Here is a 26,924-nt window from a genome sequence, read left to right as displayed (position 1 = left end):
AGCTGCAGGTAGGGCTGTAACATAACTTTCATGAGCCACTTAGTGTACAGGGATGTCAACACAAGGTCCTGTACCTGATGCCTAGTGAGGCCAAAGAAACTCAAATGGAGTTTGGATCAGAGGAAGGTTTATTGCAGGGCTGTGCAAGGAGAGGAGGTGGCTCATGCTCTGAAAAATCTAGACTCCCAGAAGGGTTTTGGCAAAGCAGTTTGTAAGGGCACGTGAGGGGGAGGTCCCAGGGTTTGGGATCAGCTTGTGTACAGTTCTCTGACTGGCTGATGGTGAGGCACAGGGGTTCCCATCTTCATTTCTTAGGCTCTAGGTGGCCTTGGGCTACGTGTTCATGGTCAAAAAGTAGTTCTTCCTTTTGGTGGTGGTGGGGGGATGGGTTCCTCTATGCAAAACAGTTCAGGAAATTTGCATCAAATCCTATTTTCTGGTGCCTCAGAGAGGAAATAAAGCCGAGGATGTGCCAAGATTGCCTCTTGTGGGGAGCTGTTGCCAGGAGGCCCCATCGGGTCCTGCTCGGTTACAGAGACAGAGGGCTGGCCAATCAAGCCATCTTTATCCCTGTGGCCAAAGAGCAGAGGGCAGAAATGATCTGCAGGATGGATCATCTGAATTCTAACCCAGTGCTCAGTGATCTGGGGAGTCGTGAAATTAGCAGGCCTTGCATCTTCCCCTCTGGGAAGATTATTGAACAAGCTGTTAGAAAACAAAAATTCAACTGAGTATATTTGATGATTTAATTGGCTTTATTCAGTGATTTATGAACAAAGTTAATCAAATGGGGCTCTGAGGGGTTGGGCAAATGGAAGGCTTTTATCAGAAGAAGAGAGGGGCAAGGAAGCTCTCAGCAAAGTATATTTAGGGCAGACACCTTTTTTGGTGATGGGGAAGGGATGACAAAGGTTTTGTCCTTTTCTTCCTCTGGGCTGGGGGCAGGGATGGAGAACAACAGATTACCTCCTAGATGGTTGATCCAAAAAAATTACAGATAGTTGATCAGAAAATTACAGACAGTTGATTAAAATTACACTTTGGGGAAGGTTGAAACTGCAAGTAAGTTAGGTATTAAGGAAGTTTGGTATCATGAGCTTTAGCACAAGTGACACTTTTGGGCCTATGGCTTTCTCTTTAATGCAGACTCACGCACATCCACATTGTTTCTGGATGGCTGTAGTAAGCATCCATCCAGAGGGCTGCAGACTTCTTCAGGGCCCTGCGAGAGGAGCAGACAAAATTGTGAGTAGGCAAGACTCAGGTCAAAGGAGCTACTTCATGGAACATTTGCTGTTTTACTTAATTCAGGGTCCAATATTCTTGCCTAGGAAATCCCATGGACAGAGGAGCCTGGCAGTCCACAGTCCATCAGCATTTCTATATGGAAGAGATTGAGTTTTTCTTTCAATTATTTTCTTCTGTACTCCAAAGCATCAGTTATTCTTTTCTCCATATTAAAAGAAAAATCTCTACTGAATCTCTACAAGATAAACCATATACCTATACCAACCTAACCTGTATCTACCTACCTCTCCTACTTTATAAAGTTAAAGACTTTTCTAGGTTCTGGTGACATAGCTATGAGTAGGAGTGGTGAGAGTCTTTCCACCTGGAGCTGTGGTCTACATTGGGAGGTACATTTTACATAATTTATTACCCAATATGCAGAAATGAAGAGAAACAGGTGCTGTGAGAGCACATGACAGGTTTAGTCTTGGAGGCAAGGGAGGACCAAGATGAAGAAAAGACCTTTCAGGTGAGCTTTGGAGAGTGAACAGAACTTGAGAAGGTGTCAGGAGGAGGGTGGCAAGTTGGGAGATTATTCTAGGTAGGAGAAAAGATGACCAAGGATGTGTCATGGCAAGGGGCAGGGAGTTACGTAGTGGCCGAAGGGAGGCCAGATATTGGGAGGGCAGGAAAGAAGGAAGGCAGTGGTAGAGAGTGAAGATGGGTCACTGTTCAGGGATCAGATCTGACCAGCTCTAGGCTTGCTGGTTTATTTATTCATATTAAAAAGATACTCTTGCTTTTCTTTTTCCTAATTTTAAGATAAATTATACAACCGAGGTTTTGGCTGTTAATTTGATGAGCAAAGGATCCTTCAGGGAACTGTGAATGCTTCAGGATGAGTACAGATTCTCAGTTCCTATAGGAAGAGTCACGCCTGCCTGTCCCACCAGACCCTGCAAGCATCTTAGTTTGCAACCCTGGACCAGGTGATTTGGGAGTCCCTTCCACTGGTTAAATTCTAAAGCATGTCAAGGCTCTGTGGGTGATACAGACAAATAACACAGAACCCTGGTTTATAAGAAGCTTGAAATTTAGTAGGGCATCAAGGTATTTTCACTAAGAAGTATCCAGAAGGCAGCAGGTAAATGGTAGGAATGGCTGTTATCATTTCTGTGTTAGTGTTGTTCTGTACAGAGCCTCATGTCCATGTTGGGGACATGGATGCTCCTTAATAAATAGCTATTGGCTGAATGATTCATAAAGCAGTGAAGAGTCTGGGGACCAACAGTGATGGGAAATGAGAGCTGTGGGTTGATGGACTGTCATTACCTGAGAATATCTCCAAATGCCTTCAACATGGGCTTATTCACATATGGTAGTTCATGCTTGGCACACAGTGACTTCACCAGAGGTGCCACCTTGTGATAATTATGGTGTGGCATTGTGGGAAATAGACTAGGGAAACAGAGAAAGGAGATATAAAACTTCTCAGACCTAAGGAGAAAACTAAAGTTACCTTTCCCCCTTTACAAAATAAAATGGTATCAGCCACATAGACCCAACCTTGACCTTCCACAATACTTTTGTTTTGGGAAGTTAAAAAACTTGCTGGCAGACTCATCTTACCCCTTAACCCACCACAAGCCTTGTAGGTGGCAGATGTTTAGGAAGAACTAAGAACTAAGAACTGTGTTTTAGCTCCATCAACTGTTTATTTTTGGCATGATCAAATGAAAGTATATCATTTAGAACTTTCTACCACTTAGAGCTACCCACTGTTTAGAACTACCCAGAGAACTAGAGATACTGAATCGCCCACCCCACCCCTGCTAATCTCTGTGTTAGTCTCTCTTTCTACCTTCCTTAGCAAGAATAGATGAATGTATATTAAGTAATGGTAAATAGCTAAAAGTCCTAGGAAAGGAATAAGAAGTGAGGAGAGATGATGACCGTCTTGGATGTAAACCTCTCCTTTAATAAAACTATGAGTAATAATCCTTTTTTTTTCTATTTTGCTGAAGTTTTCAAGCCCTAATATGAGAAATAGAATGAAAAAAAAATCCTTGAACAAATAAAGGTCTTGTTCCTTCTTTGACTGTCATAGACTCAGATGGCTTAGACAAAGAGAATGTGGAAAGCCTTTCCCCTGATACTCTGGAGAAATTGACTCTCAATGTTTTAACTTGCATCAAGGTGTGAACTACCCATTACCTCTCTGTAACTGACCCGTTGACAAAGTATTTCCAGATACCATGTATAAATTGCAGCAGGGACTCCACTTCATTAGTTATTTTGTAAACTTGGCTCTAAAGACACAGATAAGTAAATATTTGAATTATAGCATAGTTAAGTTTGAACACAAATTGGTTACCCTAGTGTCTTGATTTTTCTTAGCTTTTGCCAACAAAGCAAATGCAAGGAAATCACCAGTTCCTAAGCCCATAGAAATCTGGAAACTGAGTCACTGATACTTTCCAAGATTTCACCCCATTTACTTGAGACTTTATTTTTTTGGGCTCCAAAATCACTGCAGATGGTGATTGCAGCTATGAAATTAAAAGATGCTTACTCCTTGGAGGGGAAGTTATGACCAACCTAGACAGCATATTCAAAAACGGAAACATTACTTTGCCAATAAAGGTCTGTCTAGTCAAGGCTCTGGTTTTTCCAATGGTCATGTATGGATGTGAGAGTTGGACTGTGAAGAAAGCTGAGCGCTGGAGAATTGATGCTTTTGAACTGTGGTGTTGGAGGAGACTCTTGAGAGTCCCTTGGACTGCAAGGAGATCCAACCAGTCCATTCTAAAGGAGATTGGTCTTGGATGTTCTTTGGAAGGAATGATGCTAAAGCTGAAACTCTGGTACTTTGGCCACCTCATGCAAAGAGTTGACTCATCGGAAAAGACTCTGATGCCAGGAGGGACTGGGGGCAGGAGGAGAAGGGGACAACAGAGGATGAGATGGTTGGATGGCATCACCAACTCGATGGACGTGAGCTTGAGTGAACTCCAGGAGCTGGTAATGGACAGGGAGGCCTGGCGTGCTGCGATTCATGGAGTCACAAAGAGTCGGACACGACTGAGCGACTGAACTGAACTGAACTGAACTTGCAATTGTGACACTTCCTTCATTTCTTTCTTCCTTTCTTTATCATTGTTGTTAATTGAAAAATAGCATCCTTTAGAGAATCCTGGTTCATTTTTTTCCCCTTAAGATCGTGAGTCTAGTGCTCTGGACTATATGGAGGACAGTTATTAGTGATAGTCCTTGCCCTTTATCATGAACTATTTCTCTTACTTACTGGTGCTCAATTTGGAAGTTCAAGTGCCCAGTGAACCAGTCATTGAAAAAGGACTGTTCAACATTACAGGTGGCCAAGACCTGCAGAGAAAAAGCTTATGTTAGATGTAAATCAACCCATGTCAAACAAGAGATTGTTACTCTTTTATTTATCCAGCATTCAACAAGTACTGATTGAGTACATATTTTGTGTAACAAACCATGAGGGATAAAAATAAGTCCCAGGTCTTAAGGACCTTACAATTATGAAGTAAATAAGACATTTTGCTAAGAAGTATAGATAAGGCAATAGATATGAAGAAGTAAATAGGATTTGAGAGGACTAAGTCACTATTAGCCCTCAAAATCAGAAGATGAAGGTGTCATGAGTAAGGACTTCGGCAGATGGAAGCGGGATTGTAGGACTCTGGTAGAAATTATAAGAGTTTGAATATTATTACCGCAGAATAGATGTAAAGGACTTCTAAAGGGGAATAAAGCATGCAAGGGCTTTAATCAAGGGTTTTGTGCATAGAAATACATTTATTAATATATACAAGTAGCTTCCTTTTTAATCTATTTTATTTTGTACAAAGACAGACTGAGAAGAAGTTCATAGGATTCTCCAGACTAGAATGCTTATGAATGTGACTTTTATTCAGTGTCTTTCTAAGATTTAATTCTTGTTAGGGTTGTTGCCATTTTGAATGTTATTTTTGCAGTTGCTCTATGTTAGGGTTCCTCGAAGTGTGCTTTAGAGCACCTTGGGGTTCCCTAGGACCCTTTCAGGGGATCTTCAAGGTCAAAATGATTCCCATAATATTTCTGAGACAGTATTCGCCTTTTTCGTTCTCATTCATGCATGCTTATAGCATGGGTTTTTCCAGGGGCTATTAAGCATGGGATGATGTCATCACTCTGATGTTAACCTTTATTGGCTTTATCTTATTATTTTAAAATTAATTAATAGATATTTTAAAACTCTCAGTTTCAATTTCAAATACAGTAAGTATCAGTGTATATAACCACCACAAACAAAAGCTCTTTGATGTTCTCAATAAGTTTTAAGAGTGGTTTCTTGACCAAAAAGATTGAGAATCACTACTGTGTGGAATGTCCACTGAATTTGGAAATGAGCATGGAGAAGGAAGCAGTATGATGACTGGATTCTCCAGTTAATCATGGCATAGCCAGTGTCAGGCTTCGGAGGCAGTGGTATTCTGCATGGGTCATGAATCTTTTAATTGTTAACAGCAGTCTTGCTGAGAATACTGAATCTCCTCTCTGGGCCCCACTATCTGTACAATGAAATGAGGGGGATTCCAGGGTTCTCCCTTCTGTTATTCTAGGAGTGTGAGATTCGTTGAAAGACTGTACCATATTGAGGCAGGTTTAGTAAACCTTGCCTGTAAAGTGCCGCACAGTAAATGTTTCAATTGTGCATTACAGCTACGCAGTTTTGCTGTTTTAGAATGAAAGCTATCATAGAGAATACGTAATGTATTAGTGTGGCTGTGTTCCAATAAAACTACAAAAACACAGACTGGGCTAGACTGGCCCCTGGACTGTAGTTTATTAAGCCTTAGTTAAGAGCAAAGCTTCTGAAATCAAACTGCAGAGGTTTAAAAAGCAGGTTTAAAACCTGCTTCTGGGGAACTTCCACTGGTCCACTGGTTAAGACTGTGTGCTCAACACAGGTTTGATCCCTGGTAGGAGAACTAAGACCTTGCCTGCCACACAGTGTGGCCAAATAAATAAACAAAACCTGCTTCTGCCACTTAGCTGTGTGATCTTGCACAAGTTGTGCCGCTTCTTCATGCCTCAATGTTATCATTTGCAAAGTGGGAATACTCCGAGCATGTAGGTACATGTCGCTACATCTCATGCAGCTACATGCAAAACAGTGGGCAGTGCCTGGCCCCTGGCAAGCCTCCAGTAAACATCACTGTAAGCAGACAGTGATCAGGATGCTTTGGTGGATGTTTTCCCGGAACAGCATTATTACCTGAGTGCTGAACCAGTCCTGGTTCTCCTCTTTGCTGATTTTCATTGGTGTGTGGCTCATCTGGCTAACATATAGAGTCCAGGGACTTTCAAGAAACCTTTCAGAGAAGAAGAAGATATGATCACTCCTTGGGGAGTCTAAGTTCCAGTCACTGGGCTTGCGTAACCACTGGCAGATCTGGCTGAGCAGTAGAGGAAATGGCAGTGACTCAAAGGTTCCAATCATGTGGTGGTTGTTTGTTTTTCATCTTTGCAGACCTTTTATATCTAAAGATGGCATACTAGGTATTCAGTCACACTACCTGTCCTGCAGCCTACTGTACCAGAGCAGTGTCCCCAGTATTTTCTGTAGGCGTTGGTGCAAGGCTCAGAAGATACCTAGATAACTGAAGGTCAGGCTTCCCTGGGGGCTCAGTGGTCAAGATTTCATCTGCCAATGCAGGAGATCCAGGTTTGATTCCTGGGTTGGGAAGATCCCCTGGACAAAGAAATGGCAACCAACTCCAGTATTCTTGCCTGTGAAATCCCCAGAGCAGAGGAGCCTGGCAGGCTCCAATCCATGGGGTCACAAAAGAGTCAGACATGAGTTAGCGACTAAAGCAACAACAAAGTAAGGATATACACAATGTGATTAACAGCTTGGCTGTTGTCATCAGATATAACTGGGTACAAGCTCTGATTTGGCACTGCCACTGGCCCTTATTTGCTCTTGAGTAAGTGATTTAATTTCTCTGAACTTTAGTTTTCTTATCAGAAAAATGAAATTGATACTATCTACATTGCCTGGTTGTGCATTTTTTATTACAGCAAATAAGACAATGCATGTAAAGCCTTTAGCAAATTGCCTGCTGCATAATAGCTACTGTTATTGTTATGAATAGTAATGCAAATGAATGAGGAAGGAATAAATTGGGAAGTTGAAGAAGGTTATTCAGTTTAAAGTCATTTTGATTTGGGGAAAATCTCTAGTCATAAAATAACTTTTTAAAAAACTGGCCTTCTATTATCTTTGGTAAGAATTATGATGTCCAGCTGGATTGCAGTTTGAAGGACTTGGTGATCAGGCAGAATATTTGACCTTTGAGAAACATGCAGGTCCAATTAAATGTGGATATTTTTAAGTAAACCCACAGTACTACAAGATTAGTGGTTGCATGAATCCACAGTAGTGGAACCACATAAATGGACAGATGACTATGGAGCTTGAATATCTTTGGATTTTGGTAACTGAGGTGGGTCCAGGGACTAATCCTCCTCAGACGCTAAGGGACTACTACTCTGTAATTGGGAATTAATCACGTGGGAAAAAAGGCAAGACAGGGCAAATTCAGTTTCCAAGAAACTCATTCAACTATTTCAGCTATTTTATCCCACATTTTCTTGGAAATGTCTCAGCTACAAGAATGCAGTCTGGTATCATAATCTGCTAATCATTGCCAATCATAAATAGATCAAGTAAGAAAGGTAAGAGGAACATCCACGTAATAAGAGTAGGAGATATTATTGTTTTCTTACTTGACTAAGTATATTAGCATCAGGGTTCCGAAGATTCCATAGAAAGGGCCAAATGTGATGAAATAGTGGATATAAAAGCTGCTGACCCAGGCAATGTCCTGTGGAAAGAAGTGCTTGAAAGTTAAGCTAGTGGAAATAAAACTGGCTAAATCTTATATCCTGATACTCAAGGAAGCCACGTCTGGAAAGGACCAAGCATTTACCTTTCCCCTTTTATACCAGCCTGATCTAGCTCTAGAGAAACAATCGAGTTGCTCACCTCCCAGTACCTTCTGCGGAACATTGCTTGAATAGAATCCATGTTGAAATATACTGGTATGAGGAGGGTGGCCCCAGCTGAAAAAATAAAAAACAAACAAACAAACAATAAGATGGTGAACAAATGAGCAGATATGATTCCTGTGGAAGCTAGTGGGAGGTGATCTCCTAACATGCTACCCCTGGAGTATTGCCCCTGAGAAGGACGCAAGGTGAGATCCACAACCACATCCTGGGTGCTGCTGGGCTTTTAGAGTTGCTGAGGGTGAACTGGGACTTTGGTTCAAGCTCCCTTAAGGAGACTAGGGAAGCTTTGAAGATCTGAGTCATTCCTGATGAAGGCATCCTGGAAGGGCTTCTGCTGTGAGCTTTCAAGTTTTCTCAAGGTCCCTGGAATGCTACAATCCTTCACGATCCTTCATGTTAGGCCCTGTCACAATATGTCGAGGTGGCAGATACAGAGCATCCCTGCGTCTCCCCCAGGACCAGTGAAGTTGCCTGGAGCAGGTAGGAGTCTCATGGAGACCCTTCAGATTTTGACAACTCTCTTCTTGATCAAACTTGAGTCAGATGTTCTGGAGCCCCCTTCCTGACGAGGCTTCAAACTTGACCTGTAAACTTTCAGAGTCAGCGAACTGTCAGCATAAATGATTTTGTCCACCCTACACACTAAGAGACTTGCAAAAATGCTAGAAATAGTTTCTAAGAACAGTTCAAGGCTGTGCTCCTGGGATGACTCCAGCTCCCTTAAAATTCTTGAGAAAGTTCAAGACTGTCCAAAGAACTTACTGCTTGTTCAGTAGGCTTCTGACCTCCTTTTCTTCAATCATTTGTTAGAAAACTTACAATTATAAGATTCTTACTGTGTCCCTCTGGGACGGATTGTCCCTGATCCAGAGTGTCTTTCTCAAGGACTTGGGAAGTCATCCCTTTGAAGTACAATCTTTGAGGATTGGGCTCTGTCTTGCAGCCTCTGGGAGGGTAAGGAGTTTGACTTTGATAAGCACCAGTGAGAAGACACATGTGGCTTAACACATGACCAGCTTCCCCTCCCTTTATCCTCTTTCACTAATTTCCTTTAGCATGTCCCCGTGTTTTAAAAGTCTCCCACTTTTCATTTCTGGAGAGTTGAGCTCAGCTTATACTGAAGTATCTTTCCCTACTACAGGAATCTGCATGAAAGCTGTCTCGCCACGTTTATGAAATGTCAAGCCTCATCTCTCTCTGACAGGTTGAGTATGACTCATTTGTACCTGTCATACTACGTTGAAGACATTTTAAAGAAAATGACAAAATGAAACAGCTCCTGAGGATGAGGTGCTTTGTAAGCTGGGCATTCTGCAGTGAAACTACAGTATTCATCCATTCCTTATAAGCTAAGGCTGTATTGTTTTACTACACACAGGAGGAGAGTTCAGACAAGAGACTCCAACAGTTTTTTCTTATGTGAATATACATCTGTCTGGGCTGGAAGAGTTCCCTTTCAAACTGGGGCACCAATGTCCTCCAGACCCTTTTTGGTCATGAAAGAGAATAACTGCATTAGGAGAAGTCCTCAGAATTCTAGCACTGGAAGAGGTTGCAGTGGTGGTTGAGCCTCATGTCTCAGAATAAGGACTCACAGACCATCCCAGTCAGGCACGAGACAGATGACCCTTGGTGGCCAATGTTTGGGCAAGCCAGATCATCTGCAACACTTTCTGAATCTTAACACTGTTGGCGTTTTCAGTTCAGTTCAGTTCAGTCGCTCAGTCATGTCTGACTCTTTGTGACCCCATGAATCGCAGCACGCCAAGCCTCCCTGTCCATCACCAACTCCCAGAGTTCACTCAGACTCACGTCCATCGAGTCAGTGATGCCATCCAGCCATCTCATGCTCGGTCGTCCCCTTCTTCTCCTGCCCCCAATCCCTCCCAGCATCAGAGTCTTTTCCAATGAGTCAACTCTTCGCATGAGGTGGCCAAAGTACTGGAATTTCAGCTTTAGCATCATTCCTTCCAAAGAAATCCCAGGGTTGATCTCCTTCAGAATGGACTGGTTGGATCTCCTTGCAGTCCAAGGGACTCTCAAGAGTCTTTTCCAACACCACAGTTCAAAAACATCAATTCTTCAGCGCTCAGCTTTCTTCATAGTCCAACTCTCACATCCATACATGACCACTGGAAAAACCATAGTCTTGACTAGAAGGACCTTAGTTGGCAAAGTAATGTCTCTGCTTTTGAATATGCTATCTAGGTTGGTCATAACTTTTCTTCCAAGGAGTATGCGTCTTTTAATTTCATGGCTGCAGTCACCATCTGCAGTGATTTTGGAGCACAAAAAAACAAAGTCTGACACTGTTTCCACTGTTTCCCCGTCTATTTTCTGTGGAGTGATGGGACTGGATGCCATGATCTTCGTTTTCTGAATGTTGAGCTTTAAGCCAACTTTTTCACTCTCCTCTTTTACTTTCATCAAGAGGCTTTTTAGTTCCTCTTCACTTTCTGCCATAAGGGTGGTGTCATCTGCATATCTGAAGTTATTGATATTTCTCCTGGCAATCTTGATTCCAGCTTGTGTTTCTTCCAGTTTAGCGTTTCTCATGATGTACTCTGCATAGAAGTTAAATAAGCAGGGTGACAATATACAACCTTGACATACTCCTTTTCCTATTTGGAACCAGTCTGTTGTTCCATGTCCAGTTCTAACTGCTGCTTCCTGGCCTGCATACAGATTTCTCAAGAGGTAAGTTAGGTGGTCTGGTATTCCCATCTCTTTCAGAATTTTCCACAGTTTATTGTGATCCACACAGTCAAAGGCTTTAGCATAGTCAATAAAGCAAGGTCAGATAATTCTTTATTGTTCAGGGCTGATCTGTGTACTATAAGACATTTCATAACATCACTGGCTTCTGCCCCATGGCTGTCAATACCATTTCTCCCTCTGTGTTGCGATAATCAAAAAAGTATCTATATGGTGTCAAATGTCCCACTGGGGGCCACAGTGCTCTTAGGTGAGAACCACTGATCTACAGGAAATGTTTGCAGTCTCCCCTGATTTGGGCTTCTTTTCCAAATGAGTAAGCGTGTTTTGCATGAGCATATTTTGAGGTCCTAAACTTTTCTTTGTGGGCTATCATGAGTTTGACTTGGTTAAGAGCAAAACATTTTTGCTTCGTGTGTGTGTTTGTATCTGTCCACTCGAATACCTTTTACAGCTGTATGTAAGCTGTGGGAACAGTCAAGTTTCTTCCACACAGAAGCTCTACAGGTGACTTTTATTCATGAGACTCTGCTTTTTCTGGCACCTACTGTCAGTGCTTGAGCATTCTTTTCCTATTTTTTCTCCCTATCCATATATCACTATCCTTTTCTTCTTGATAAGTATTGCATTTAGTTTATCCAGGACGAGAGTCACAGACACCAGACCCCTTGATTGGCATCCCATCCTTCTTGAAACATCTCCTTCCCTGTACAGTAGCCAGAGTGATGAGATGCCCATTAAGAATGCTTAATTGCTCTTCTGTTTTCCTCTTCAGATTCCACCCAAGTAAGTCTGAAATAAAACATGCTGCTTTTTTTGAGGCACAAGACCTGGGATCATCTCTCTGTGGGAGGATTTCAGTCATGCCTCTGGCTTGACAACTGTTTGCTTCAAGGAAATGGGATGATAAGGACTGTGGCTCTCTGGTGACTCACCCGTGCAGAAGTACAGGTGCTGCTTCTCATAGTTGATGAATTTGATTTTTTTCTTGCCATACTGAATGAATAAAGAATAAAACTAAAGTAAGAACAATATAGACTTCTGTTATTATACTCAAGGCTGTGTGTGTGTGTCTGTGTGTGTGTGTGTCTGTGTGTGTGCATGTGTGTCTGTGTGTGTGTGACCATGTGTGTGTGACTGTGTGCATGTGCATGTGTGTGTGTGTGTGCGTGTGTGTCTGTGTGTGTGTGTGACGGTGTGTGTGTGCATGTGTGTGTGACTGTGTGCATGTGCATGTGCATGTGTGTGTGTGTGTGTGTGTGTGTGTGTAATCTCTATGGAAAGAGCCATCTGGTCAGAGTTCCTTTACTGTCAAACTGAAGGCACTTCGGAACCAGAACTGAAGGGGAAGGAAATGTTGTGGTGCCTTTTTCTTTATTTAAATATGGGCAATTCTTGCAGGGATGGTTTATTCCATTTGAATTCAGGGATTGTGATCGTTTATTATTATTCCCATGGGAGCCATTTTAAAATTTTTGTCCTGGTGTAAATGGAATAGTGATGGAGGAGGAATATTTCTGATAAGTTTTCAAGGCCTTCTTCAACCTGTGTGCTTAGAATTCTGCTTGAAGCTCAGTCTGCTTGTATCCATTCATCCATTTAACAGATATTTGTTGAATGGTTACATTATAAAACACATAGTCATAACCTCTAGTATCTACTTCATCTTTCCTCCTTTATTTCCATCAGTGGATCTCATGCCGTGGTTTACTCATTTTAAGGCATGATAACATATAATTGCACTCATCTCACATGCTAGTAAAGTAATGCTCAAAATTCTCCAAGCCAAGCTTCAGCAATATGTGAACTGTGAACTTCCAGATGTTCAAGCTGGTTTTAGAAAAGGCAGAGGAACCAGAGATCAAATTGCCAACATCTGCTGGATCATTGAAAAAGCAAGAGAGTTCCAGAAAAACATCTATTTCTGATTTATTGACTACGCCAAAGTCTTTGACTGTGCAAATCACCACAAACTGTGGAAAATTCTGAAAGAGATGGGAACACCAGACCACCTCACCTGCCTCTTGAGAAACCTGTATGCAGGTCAGGAGGAAATAGTTAAAATCGGACATGCGACAACAGATTTGTTCCAAATAGGAAAAGGAATACGTCAAGGCTATATATTGTCACCCTGCTTATTTAACTTCTATGCAGAGTACATCATGAGAAACTCTGGGCTGGAGGAAGAACAAGCTGGAATCAAGATTGCTGGAAGAAATATCAAAACCTCAGATATGTAGATGACACCACCCTTTTGGCAGAAAGTGAAGAAGAATTAAAGAGCCTTTTGATGAAAGTGAAAGAGGAGAGTGAAAAAGTTGGCTTAAAGGTCAACATTCTGAAAACTAAGATCATGGCATCCGGTCCCATCACTTCATGGCAGATAGATGGGGAAACAGTGGATACAGTGGCTGACTTTATTTTTCTGGGCTCCAAAATCACTGCAGATGGTGATTGCAGCCATGAAGTTAAAAGACGCTTACTCCTTGGAAGGAAAGTTATGACCAACCTAGACAGCATATTAAAAAGCAGCGACATTACTTTGCCAACAAAAGTCTGTCTAGTCACTGGTTTTTCCAGTGGTCATGTATGGGTGTAAGACTTGGACTGTGAAGAAAGCTGAGCACTGAAGAATTGATGCTTTTGAACTGTGGTGTTGGATAAGACTCTTGAGAGTCCCTTGGACTGCAAGGAGATCCAACCAGTCCATCCTAAAGGAGATCAGTCCTGAGTGTTCATTGGAAGGACTGATGTTGAAGCTAAAACTCCAATACTTTGGCTACGTGATGCGAGGAGATGACTCACTGGAAAAGACTCTGATGCTAGGAAAGATTGAGGGCAGGAGGAGAAGGGGAAGACAGAGGATGAGATGATTGGATGGCATCATCGACTCGATGGACATAGGTTTGGATGGACTCTGGGAGTTGGTAATGGATAGGGAGGCCTGGTATACTGCAGTTCATGGGATCGCAAAGAGTGAGACACGACTGAGCAACTGAACTGAACATATAATCTTACCACTGGGAATTTGAGTCATTTTCTAGGGGTCTTCTTAGTTAATTTGGTCAGTGCCCAAATGTACAAAGGCAGCAAATATCTTGAGAGGAGGCATAGAAGTAGTGGTTTATCTCTATTTCCTAAGAGACATTTAATGTTTAGTTGAAGGAATTAATGAATGAATGATAATTCAAATCTCCTGTATAATTTTACCTTATGTTCAGTCAGTTAAAACACTGTGAACCATGCTTGATTTTTGCTTTTCCCATTCTTCTGATACCTTCCCTTCTACATATTTCTTCTGTTATTTGGATGTTAAACTTGACCCTTGTTTCTCTTATTATCATAAATAAAAATAAATGTCATGGTGATAAAGTAAGGATAGTTATTTGCAGTTACTCCCAAGCTTCTGGATATTTAATTGGTAGGAAACTTGAAAGAGGGAGTTGGTGGAGAATTTTGGAGAGTTGGCAAATGTAGGTGAAGGACTGATTTTTGAGTATTGCTCCAAAGGAGAAGTCTAACTTTTCCAGAGTATGAACATAGGACCTGGTCCTAGAGGATTAAATTAATACTTGTTAAAGGAATGATCAATGCAAAGAAATACAGGAAAACAACAGAATGGGAAAGACTAGAGATCTCTTCAATAAAATTAGAGATACCAAGGGAACATTTCATGCAAAGATGATCTCGATAAAGGACAGAAATGGTCTGGACCTAACAGAAGCAGAAGATATTAAGAAGAGGTGGCAAGAATACACGGAAGAACTGTACAAAAAAAGATCTTCACGACCCAGATAATCATGATGATGTGATCACTCATCTAGAGCCAGACATCTTGGAATGTGAAGTCAAGTGGGCCTTAGAAAGCATCACTATGAACAAAGCTAGTGGAGGTGATGGAATTCCAGTTGAGCTGTTTCAAATCCTGAAAGATGATGCTGTGAAAGTGCTGCACTCAGTTTGCCAGCAAATTTGGAAAACTCAGCAGTGGCCACAGGACTGGAAAAGGTCAGTTTTCATTCCAATTCCAAAGAAAGGTAATGCAAAAGAATCCTCAAACTACCGCACAATTGCACTCATCTCACGTGCTAGTAAAGTAATGCTCAAAATTCTCCAAGCCAGGCTTCAGCAATATGTGAACTGTGAACTCCCTGATGTTCAAGCTGGTTTTAGAAAAGGCAGAGGAAACAGAAATCAAATTGCCAACATCTGCTGGATTATTGAAAAAGCAAGAGAGTTCCAGAAAAACATCTATTTCTGCTTTATTGACTATTCTGAAGCCTTTGACAGTGTGGATCACAATAAACTGTGGACAATTCTGAAAGAGATGGGAATACCAGACCACCTAACCTGCCTCTTGAGAACTCTGTATGCAGGTCAGGAAGCAACAGTTAGAACTGGACATGGAACAACAGACTGGTTCCAAATAGGAAAAGGAGTATGTCAAGGATGTATATTGTCACCCTTCTTATTTAACTTCTATGCAGAGTACATCATAAGAAACGCTGGACTGGAAGAAACACAGGCTGGAATCAAGATTGCCAGGAGAAATATCAATAACCTCAGATATGCAGATGACACCACCCTTATGGCAGAAAGTGAAGAAGAACTAAAAAGCCTTTTGATGAAAGTGAAAGAGGAGAATGAAAAAGTTGGCCTAATGCTCAACATTCAGAAAACGAAGATCATGGCATCCGGTCCCATCACTTCATGGGAAATAGATGGGGAAACAGTAGAAACAGTGTCAGACTTAATTTTTTTGGGCTCCAAAATCACTGCAGATGGTGATTGCAGCCATGAAATTAAAAGACGTGTACTCCTTGGAAGAAAAGTTATGACCAACCTAGATAGCATATTCAAAAGCAGAGACATTACTTTGCCGACTAAGGTCCGTCTAGTCAAGGCTATGGTTTTTCCAGTGGTCATGTATGAATGTGAGAGTTGGACTGTGAAGAAAGCTGAGCACCGAAGAATTGATACTTTTGAAGTGTGGTGTTGGAGAAGACTCTTGAGAGTCCCTTGGACTGCAAGGAGATCCAACCAGTCCATTCTGAAGGAGATCAGCCCTGGGATTTCTTTGGAAGAAATGATGCTAAAGCTAAAACTCCAGTACTTTGGCCACCTCATGCGAAGAGTTGACTCATTGGAAAAGACTCTGATGCTGGGAGGGATTGGGGGCAGGAGGAGAAGGGGACGACAGAGCATGAGATGCCTGGATGGCATCACTGACTCGTTGGACGTGAGTCTGAGTGAACTCCGGGAGTTGGTGATGGACAGGGAGGCCTGGTGTGCTGTGATTCATGGGGTCGCAAAGAGTCAGACACGACTGAGTGACTGAACTGAACTGAACTGAAAGGAATGAATGTTTTAAGAAAGTGGTATAAAGACTGATAGTAAAATGGGAAGAACAGAAACAATTTAGGGCTTATCAGAATTAGTTTTGTTGCAAAACAACTTAATTTAGAGATTAAATGATTCTAAGTAATGTGTTGTGCATTGGCTTTGAAATTATAGTAAACAGAAACCAATTGCTCGAGGGATATGTCTCTCGAATGATGGAGAAGTGATGATGTCTCCATCCTCTGTGAAGAGGCAGCATGTGAACTGGATACAGTTCTACAGAAGGGACTTCTAGAGGGGGCCAGGCTGCCTCATGAACTCCAGTGAGACAAATCTCCATTGCTATGAGAGACTGAGGAGAGAAGTCAAAATGTCATAAGTTTAGTGATCAGCCATGGAGTTCACAGGGATTCCCTGGTGGCTTCAGCCTGTAAAGAGTCTGCTTGCAATGTGGGAGACCCAGGTTCGATCCCTGGAGAAGGAAATGACAACCCACTCCTGTATTCTTGCCTGGAAAATCCCATGGGTGGAGGAGCCTGGTGGGATACAGTCCACCAGGGTTGCAGTGAGTCAGACACGACTGAGAGACTTCACTTTAGGAGTTGGCAAACTTCAGAGAGCTCTGACTTATTTGTGGAGACATAGTGAAGAACAACTGACTGAAGAATACAGTCAAGGTTTCTTTCTTTCTTTTTTCTTTAAATCTAGGTAGGAGATTTTTTCTCCTAATTGGAAGAAGGTTGTCTTCCCAAACTGGGAAAACCTATTTTGAGAAAGTTTCACAGTTCTGGATACCACAAAGTCCCTGCAGCAAATGACCAAGCTATACTCCTTTGTTTTTAGAAAGCTTCTAAATTTTTCCAGAAGGAGATAGAGCCTCTTCCTAAGCAGTTAATTCTCAGGATCCATCATTTATTTTCAAGGAAAGATACCTTTCTGTGGTTATCCTTATTCCTTCTATCTTGAAAGCAGACTTTGAAAATCTTGGTAATAATCCTTACATGCTGGTTTTTAAGCTGAGGTTTAAGAAAGTCAACAGCTGAGACATCCTGGAGTTTGCCTTCCTTTTTCTTTTCCTTAAGAAGTCTGAACTAGAGGTGAGGTCCTAAGTGTATTATGAGGCATTTGAGCTGAGTTTCATGTATGAATGAGCCAAAATGGACCTAAATTAAAAATAACAGCTTTGTTTCTTCCAACAGATAAAATTAGTTGACATAATAACTAGATATGTAGACGGTTCATGATTTAACACTTGTTGAATGTACTGCCATGCCTTCTATGAATGATTTAGCCTGAATGACTTTTAAGATCACAGAGTTATTCATTCCACATTTTCTTCTTTTCTTACAACACCAGATTCACTTATTTAAAATTTTTATCATGGAGCTAAAAGAAGAGATGCTCTGAAAACATGCTTGAAGGCAGAATCTGCAGCCTGATCTCCTCAAGACAAAGGTGTAGTAGGCCTGTCCAAGAAACCACTTCCTGAAACATTTCTCTAGTGCTTAGGATTGATTTGTAAACATACCTTGACAGGTTGTAAATCTCCAATAACAAAAAATGGGCCTACTTTAATATCTGGGTCTTTGGGGTAGATGTTTGGTTTTACATGGTGTTGGAAGTGCCGGTTATTCCACCATTTTGCAGAAAAGCCCTGAGGAGAAGAGAACATTCATTAGCTGCAAGATTTCTCTCCTGAAATATCTTTCATTATCAGAGTTTTCCAAAACTAAACAAAATCAACCCTGAATATTCATTAGAAGGACTGATGCTGATGCTGAAGCTGAACCTCCAATCTGTGGGGCCCTAGTGGGAAACCTTAAAAGGAAAGGGGCTAGCTTTAACAGTTGGAAACCAAGATGGTGTCTGGTGGAAGAGATATGGGTATGGCCTATGTTAAAGTTTTTGATTGGCTCTCTTGACTTTCGTACACGTGGACAGTACATGGTTACCATAGACTCCTGTTAAGCTCATGACGACTTTACCTAACATGCATATTCTAATTTGACCTTTAACGTGATTGGTGTAACTATGGCATTGACCTTTAACGTGATTGGTGTAACTATGGCATATTCTAATTTGACCTTTAACTTGATTGGTGCAACTATGGGAGGTCTCTCCCGGAACAACCTTGCTTGCCTATATAAACCAAGAGTTTGTGGCAATAAAGCGAAACCGCTCAGACGGAACCCCTGTCACTTCTGATTGTCTCTGGCTCGCTGAGGAGCTGGGTTGGTGGACAGCAGGCTCACCTCTCCTCGGGACCCCTCGGTTTTGCTGAGGGAAATTCTACTGCCTTTCTCTTTCTGTGGAGTGCCCCCTGCAGAAACTGGCGCCCAACGTGGGCCTGGTTTCTGACCACCTGATGTGAAGAGCCAGCTCACTGGAAAAGACTCTCATGCTGGGAAAGATGGAGGGCAGGAGGGAAAAGGGATGACAGAGGATGAGATGGTTGGATGGTATCACCAATTCAACGGACATGAGTCTGAGCAAACTTTATGAACTGGTGAAGGACAGGGAAGCCTGGTGTGCTGTGTTCATGGGGTCACAATGAGTTGGACATGACTAGCACTTAAGTTAGAGAAGGCAATGGTAACCCATTCCAGTACTCTTGCCTGGAAAAGCCCATGGACAGAGGAGCCTGGTGGGCTGCAGTCCATGGGGTCACTAAGAGTCGGACATGACTGAGCGACTTCACTTTCACTTTTCACTTTCGTGCATTGGAGAAGGAAATGGCAACCCACTCCAGTGTTCTTGCCTGGAGAATCCCAGGGATGGGGGAGCCTGGTGGGCTGCCGTCTATGGGGTCGCACAGAGTTGGACATGACTGAAGCGACTTAGCAGCAGCAGCAGCGCTTGAATAGTAACAATCAGAGTTTTCTGCTTACATCTCCAAAGTTTAATTAGTATATCAATGCCTGGAACATGCTGCCCCCCATTCCTGGGTCACAGAATGATTCATTGGCTAGAGGCTCTAAAAGCCTACCAGCAAATAATTATCTTATCCAGGAATATAAATTCCAGGCTAAAACAACTCCTGATAATGAAGAAGAATAAAAACCATTGAAATGAAATGTTTTTCCATCTTTCTTTCTATTGTCCTCATTTAAAAAAGAAATATGAAATAGGTAGAGCAGATAGAACACTTCTTATTTCATAAATAAACTTCAGCTCTAAAACTAATTAGTTCTGGGGGAAAATGGTCCCAGGGTTTCTACTTCAATGAATATTTTACAGAGTCATGGATCTGAAGTCATCTCCTATGGGGGCTTGCCTCTGATCATTACATATTCAAGCTTCAATGATCTCATTAAATATAAATGAGAATAAAAGTATTTTAGTTGATGCCGGTCTCATGTCATCTCTGATTAATTTGTTTGGGGTTTTCTCTCTTTCAATGAAAATCTGAATGTTTTAACAGAGAAAAGGATTTGGAAGCACATCAACTTACTTGCATCCACTGGATGTATAAATGCATCTGCGTGGTTTGGGAAAATTATCTACCCTTTGATATTCAATTTCATCTTCAGTAAATATAGTATAATATAATGACATTTACCTGCATGGGTTGTTTAAGGAGACATGAATTGCTGTATGTAGAATACTGGCATATTGAGATATTACATTTCTCTTCCCTTCCCCTATTATGTTAATCATGTATAGAAGAATAAGCAATAGTCATAGCTTTTACTGAATATATGACATCTCTCAAAAATTGATTAATGTGTATTTTAGATCTGCAGTGCTCAATAGAGTAGCCCTTATCTATGTGTGGCCACTGAGCACTTAATAACTGACCAGTCAAATTGAGGTGGGTTGTGTAAGGATATAATACATACTAGATTCAAAGCCTCAGAATGAAAAAAGAATTTTTATATTTCTTTCATGTTAAAATGAAAATATTTGGAATATATACAGGAGTAATAAAGTTGGAAGAGGGTGTTTGCTATGACCAGTGTGTTCTCTTGGCAAAATTCGGTTGGCCTTTGCCCTGCTTCATTCTGTACTCCAAGGCCCAAACTTGCCTATTACTCCAAGTATCTCTTGACTTCCTACTTTTGCATTCCAGTACCCTATAATGAAAAGGACATCTTTTTTTTTTTTTTTGGTGTTGGTTCTAGAAGGTCTTGTAGGTCTTCATAGAACCATTCAACTTCAGCTTCTTCGGCATTAGCATTTGGGGCATAGACTTCGATTACTGTGATAGTGAATGGTTTGCCTTGGAAATGAACAGAGATCATTCTTTAATTTTTGAGACTGCATCCAAGTACTGCATTTAGGAATCTTGTTGATTATGAGGGTTACTCCATTTCTTCTAAGGAATTTTTGCCCACAGAAGTAGATATAATGTTCATCTCAATTACATTTGCCCATTCTGGTCCATTTTAGTTCACTGATTCCTAAAATGTCGATGCTCACTCTTGCCATCTTCTGTTTGACCACTTCCAATTTGCCTTGATTCTTGGGCCTAACATTCCAGGTTCCTATGCAATATCGCTCTTTACAGCGCTGGACTTTACTTCCACCACCAGTCACATCCATAGCTCACCACTGTTTTCACTTTGGCTCCGTCTCTTCATTCTTTCTGGAGTTATTTCCCCACTCTTCTCCAGTAGCACATTGGGTACCTACCAACCTGGGACTTCATCTTTCAGTGTCATATCTTTTTGCCATTTCATCCTGTTCATGGGGTTATCAAGGCAAGAATACTGAAAAGGAGTACAAAATGAAGCAGGGCAAAGGCTAGCAGAGTTAACTAGACTTGGATTACTGTGATTCTAAATGGTTTGCCTTGGAATCAAACAGAGATCATTCTGTCATTTGGTTTCTCACCAAATCCTAGAACATCATAGAAAAACTGATATCCAGTTGAAGTCCTAGTTTTAGAGATGAGAACACTGAGAGCCAGAGATAGAATCTGACTTGTTCAGGGTTGCACAGTGAGCATTATCCTCCAGAGCCAGGGCTAAAACCTACTTTCATCAATCCTTGTACTGTTATCTAGCATCTGTCCATCTATCCATCCATCATTCCATCCATCCATCCATCCATTGCTTCATGCATTCTACAAATGCTTATGGAAGGCCTACTGTGTGTTAGGCACTCTGTTAGGCACTGCATTTCAGGGGTGCATAGGATAGTGTTCCTGTCTTTCTGGAGCATATCTGAGGGGGATAAGACCAACTGCCCCTGATTTTTCCAGTAGTCTGGGTTTTGCAACCCTCAACTCTTAAACCGAGCAATCTATCTTTCCTTGGTTCTCTCTTTTGTTAAACTTTTATCTGTTTTGCATCTTTTCTTTTATTCATACATAGTCCTCCCAGGATTAAATAGTTTGTTGGATTCCCCTAACCTCCCAGAAGTGCATGTCCAGATCCCTTCTAAGAATATCCCTACTCATGACTTTATAGAGTATATCTCCTGAGAGGTGGTTCTTTAATGGTGTACCAGGGATTGGGACAAATAGCTTATTGGCTAAGAAAAAAAACAGAACTTCTTAATAAAAATAAACTTCTTCTCCTAAACATTTAAAATTCTAGTCTTAGCATATATGTTGTAATGTTATGTGTATGTGTGTATATATATATATATATATATATAGTCAATACATTGTGGTATATTTACATTTACTTGTGGGGTGTGTAGTAACATTTTTTGCTGATAAGTGTATGTAGAAACCACTGCTTAGTGAAATGACTTTCAGAATCCCATCATACTCCTGGAACATTCTGTACCTTGAGATGACCAACTAGAAATATTTGCATCAGGCAGTTCCACTTGGACTTCTTAAATATGGAAAGGTGTCCCATGTCATGTTGCAGAAATGAACCCTGAACCTAGAAGAGACAGGGTTACCGTCAGAGAAGTTGACAAGGTAAGAAGAGAGTAGTAAGTGGGCCCTCTGGTAGGTTCGGGAACCTGTGGGAATACTGAGAGATCTCTGTGTGCATCTGTCACACTTGCTGAGTTCTTTCCCATCTCTGTGCCTTTGCACAGGTGGTTCTCTCAGCCTAGAATGCTCTTCTCTCCACTGTCACAATCTTCCAGTGTGGAACGGAAGGAGGATGCCTTTGGAGTCAGGCTGACTAGGGCTCTAAACTGTCCTTCACCACTTTACAAGTTATGCAACTCTTGGCAAGCTAGTCGGTAGCTCTGAACCCAGTTCTTTGTTTGAGAAGCAGGGATTATCATATTACCTTGCTCATTCAGCTGTCGTGCAGCCAAAATACATGGAAAATTCCTGATAACGCTAAGCAGTCAAACAAATATTTGTTTCCTTTCTTAATTCTAAAAGTTGCTTCAAAGAATAAAGCAAGTTGACTTTTCAAGAAAAAAATGAGCAGATAAAATTTTGTAATTAACACTGATGTTAATTCTCCATGAAATCATCCCCAATTCCCTCATTAGAATTAAATGCCTCTTTCTGCTCCCACAGCACATGCTTGTTTCTTTTCCTTCTGCCTTGTATCATGTCTAGATATTTCAACGACCAGCTCCTCCCCTGGAAGACTGTTTCCCAAGTGCAGGGTCAGGTGTGTTTCCCTTTGTGTCCACAATACAGTGTTGTGGTCATAGAATGCCATCTTCAGAGATCTGTGCTTCATTCAAAGGATTTATCAATTGCCCTGCTACATGCCAGTTGCCGATTGCTATTTCTGGCAGAATACATGATCCTATTATCATATAATAATAAATAGACTCTCTTCATAGACTGATGTATTGATAAGTATTGGTGAAATGAGGCTTTTGGCTAGAGTCTCATGGAATTAAAAAAAATACAGATATATAATATTTTTAGTAGAATCTTTTATTATGAACAGCATGTATAAATAGTGATATATATATATATGTATATATATACACACACACACAGACGCACACACGTATAGGTATAAATTAATGTGGGGCTTCCTTTCTTCATGGTGGCTAAGACAGTAAAGAATCTGCCTGCAATGTGGGAGACTTGGATTTGATCCCTGGGTCAGGAAGATTCCCTGGTAAAGGGAATGGCAAGCTACTCCAGTATTCTTGCCTGAGGAAATCCATGGACAGAGGAGCCAGGTACAGTCCATGGGGTCAAAAAGGTTGGAAACAACTGAGCGATTAAAAAGAGAACAAAATAAGCTCATGTGTGTGCCTATAGTCTTAACAAAAGCATTGAACAACCATGAAAAATGTTGGTTGGTTAATGAACGAAAGACAAAGGTGAAGGTAACATGGCCTAGAACGGAACTTCAGTTACTGACATTGTGTGGGTAATGTCGGGCCAAGAGCAGCAACTGTCAAGGATATTTACCACATGCCAGTCTCTGTGCTAAGTACTCTACAGAGTAACTTGTTTAGTTCTCCTCAGAATATTTCCGTAAAAACTTGTTACCCCATGTTACAGATAAGAGAACTGGGGCCCTGTGGGTTTTGAAAACTTGTTGGTGCCAGACACTGATGAGTAGCTTGCCAGGAAGTGCCAGGCAGCCGCTGACATCAGTGTAAAGAGAGAAGAAAAATTCTCAGGCTTCCCATAGAGCCACTGCCTGGGCTTGGGATACCTACTTACCTGAGCAACCATGAGAAGAAGAGAAATGAATATTGTGATAAGCCAGCCACTGCCAAAATGCCACTCTATTACCCAAGCCAGGGCCTCCAAAATCAAGATCTGGGCGAGGTGAAGGAAGAAGAACCCCAGGTTGGCATGGAACATATTCATGGCCTCTAATGTTCTCCGCAGTTCTTGGAAATCTTCTACCAACTGGGACTGTGAGATAAATATGCAAGAAAAGAATTAGTTCCTTCAGTGGAGAGGGAGTACATATCAACATAATTATTAATCTATTTTAATAATTTAATCTATGATACCTTAATTTTATGAATAGACATTTATTTATTTAATAAGTATCAGTTCAGTTCAGTTCAGTCGCTCAGTCGTGTCCGACTCTTTGCGACCCCATGAACTGCAGCACACCAGGCCTCCCTGTCCATCACCATCTCCCGGAGTTCACTCAGACTCACGTCCATCAAGTCCATAATGCCATCCAGTCATCTGATCCTCGGTCGTCCCCTTCGCCTCTTGCCCCCAATCCCTCCCAGCATCAGAGTCTTTTCCAATGAGTCAACTCTTCTCATGAGGTGGTCAAAGTACTGGAGTTTCAGCTTTAGCATCATTCCTTCCAAAGAAATCCCAGGGCTGATCTCCTTCAGAATGGACTGGTTGGATCTCCTTGCAGTCCAAGGGGCACTCAAAAGTCTTTTCCAACACCACAGTTCAAAAACATCAATTCTTCAGTGCTCAGCCTTCTTCACAGTCCAACTCTCACATCCATACATGACCACAGGAAAAACCATAGCCTTGACTAGACTGACCTTAGTTGGCAAAGTAATGTCTCTGCTTTTGAATATGCTATCTAGGTTGGTCATAACTATTCTTCCAAGGAATAAGTGTCTTTTAATTTCATGGCTGCAATCACCATCTGCAGTGATTTGGAGCCCAGAAAAATAAAGTCTGACACTGTTTCTACTGTTTCCCCATCTATTTCCCATGAAGTGATGGGACCAGATGCCATGATCTTTATTTTCTGAATGTTGAGCTTTAAGCCAACTTTTTCACTCTCTTCTTTCACTTTCATCAAGAGGCTTTTGAGTTCCTCTTCACTTTCTGCCATAAGGGTGGTGTCATCTGCATATCTGAGGTTATTCATATTTCTCCCACAATCTTGATTCCAGCTTGTGTTTCTTCCAGTCCAGCATTTCTCATGATGTACTCTGCATAGAAGTTAAATAAGCAGGGTGACTATAGACAGCCTTGACTCCTTTTCCTATTTGGAACCAGTCTGTTGTTCCATGTCCAGTTCTAACTGTTGCTTCCTGACCTGCATACAGATTTCTCAAGAGGCAGGTTAGGTGGTCTGGTATTTCCATCTCTTTCAGAATTTTCCACAGTTTATTGTGATCCACACTGTCAAAGGCTTTGGCATAGTCAATAAAGCAGAAATAGATGTTTTTTTGGAACTCTCTTGCTTTTTCCATGATCCAGCGGATGTTGGCAATTTGATCTCTCTTTCCTCTGCCTTTTCTAAAACCAGCTTGAACATCAGGGAGTTCACAGTTCACGTATTGCTGAAGCCTGGCTTGGAGAATTTTGAGCAGTACTTTACTAACATGTGATATGAGTGCAATTGTGCAGTAGTTTGAGCATTCTTTTGCATTACCTTTCTTTGGAATTGGAAAGAAAACTGACCTTTTCCAGTCCTGTGGCCACTGCTGAGTTTTCCAAATTCCCTGGTATATTGAGTGCAGCACTTTCACAGCATCATCTTTCAGGATTTGAAACAGCTCAACTGGAATTCCATCACCTCCACTAGCTTTGTTTGTAGTGATGCTTTCTAAGGTCCACTTGACTTCACATTCCAAGATGTCTGGCTCTAGATTAGTGATCACATCATCATGATTATCTGGGTCGTGAAGATCTTTTTTGTATAGTTCTTCCATGTATTCTTGCTACCTCTTCTTAATATCTTCTGCTTCTGTTAGGTCCATACCATTTCTGTCCTTTATCGAGCCCCTCTTTACATGAAATGTTCCCTTGGTATCTCTAATTTTCTTGAAGAGATCTCTAGTCTTTCCCATTCTGTTCTTTTCCTCTATTTCTTTGCATTGATCACTGAAGAAAGCTTTCTTATCTCTTCTTGCTATTCTTTGGAACTCTGCAATCAGATGCTTATTTCTTTCCTTTTCTCCTTTGCTTTTCGCCTCTCTTCTTTTCACAGCTATTTGTAAGCCCTCCCCAGACAGACATTTTTCTTTTTTGCATTTCTTCTCCATGGGGATGGTCTTGATCCCTATCTCCTGTACAATGTCATGAACCTCATTCCATAGTTCATCAGGCACTCCATCTATCAGGGACAATTTAAACAAAAAACCCAAATCTTAAAAAATTAACACAAAAGCAAAATGCTTAAAACAAGTTATGAAAATTTATTTTTCTGGAGAAGAGACAGATGAGTAGTGATTTGTAAACTGTCCTCAAATTGTTATGGAACTTATAATTTACTTCTCTTTTGGGGGGTGGGGGTTTCAATAAAGAGATACGTATATCTAACAATTCTTTTTTTAAAAGTGATTAGTTAAAAAATTTTTTGATGCAGATCATTTTTTTGAAATCTGTATTGATTTGTGACAATATTGTTTTTATTTTATTTTATTTTTTTGGCTGTGAGGCATGTGAGATCTTGGCTCCCTGATGATGGATCAAACCTGCACCCCCTGCATTGAAAAGAGAAGTCTTAATGACTAGGCTGCCAGGGAAAACCCCCCAAATTAATACTCTACTTTTCAAAACAAAAAATTGTATTGAAGTTTAGTTGATTAACAATGTTGTATTGGTTTCAGGTGTACAGCAAATATATATAGATAAACATATTTTTAATATATTGTTTATATAATATTGTATAAATGTTGTATTCCATTGTAGATCATTACGAGATACTGAATATAGATCCCTGCCAAACAGTAGGTCCTTGTTGTTTGTTTGTTTTATATGTAGAAGTGTGTAGCTATTA

General features: G+C 41.1%; 1 protein-coding gene across 2 annotated transcripts in view; it reads right to left on the bottom strand.

Moving 5' to 3' along the window:
* Window positions 1–791: 791 nt before the first annotated feature.
* LOC120877058 (fatty acid desaturase 2-like protein FADS2B) overlaps window positions 792–26,924 on the bottom strand; it is a 43,494-nt gene continuing 17,361 nt past the window's right edge. The window contains exons 3-12 of one of the 2 annotated variants that reach the window (XM_040259357.1): window positions 23,927–24,124; window positions 22,107–22,208; window positions 17,900–18,025; window positions 11,967–12,027; window positions 8,291–8,367; window positions 8,032–8,144; window positions 6,518–6,614; window positions 4,535–4,614; window positions 2,563–2,688; window positions 792–1,222 (exon numbers count right to left, since the gene is read on the bottom strand). In XM_040259357.1, the coding sequence (XP_040115291.1) occupies window positions 1,138–1,222; window positions 2,563–2,688; window positions 4,535–4,614; window positions 6,518–6,614; window positions 8,032–8,144; window positions 8,291–8,367; window positions 11,967–12,027; window positions 17,900–18,025; window positions 22,107–22,208; window positions 23,927–24,124 (1,065 nt within the window). In that variant the 3' untranslated portion in view covers window positions 792–1,137. The remainder of the gene's footprint in view (window positions 1,223–2,562; window positions 2,689–4,534; window positions 4,615–6,517; window positions 6,615–8,031; window positions 8,145–8,290; window positions 8,368–11,966; window positions 12,028–17,899; window positions 18,026–22,106; window positions 22,209–23,926; window positions 24,125–26,924) is intronic. The other variant, XM_040259358.1, reaches the window with a different exon arrangement.

Source organism: Oryx dammah, unplaced genomic scaffold, assembly GCF_014754425.2.
Source record: "Oryx dammah isolate SB20612 unplaced genomic scaffold, SCBI_Odam_1.1 HiC_scaffold_17, whole genome shotgun sequence".
NCBI classification, from domain to species: Eukaryota; Metazoa; Chordata; class Mammalia; order Artiodactyla; family Bovidae; genus Oryx; species Oryx dammah.
Note: the sequence above shows the minus strand (reverse complement) of the source record. Positions and strands in the feature narration are given on the sequence as shown.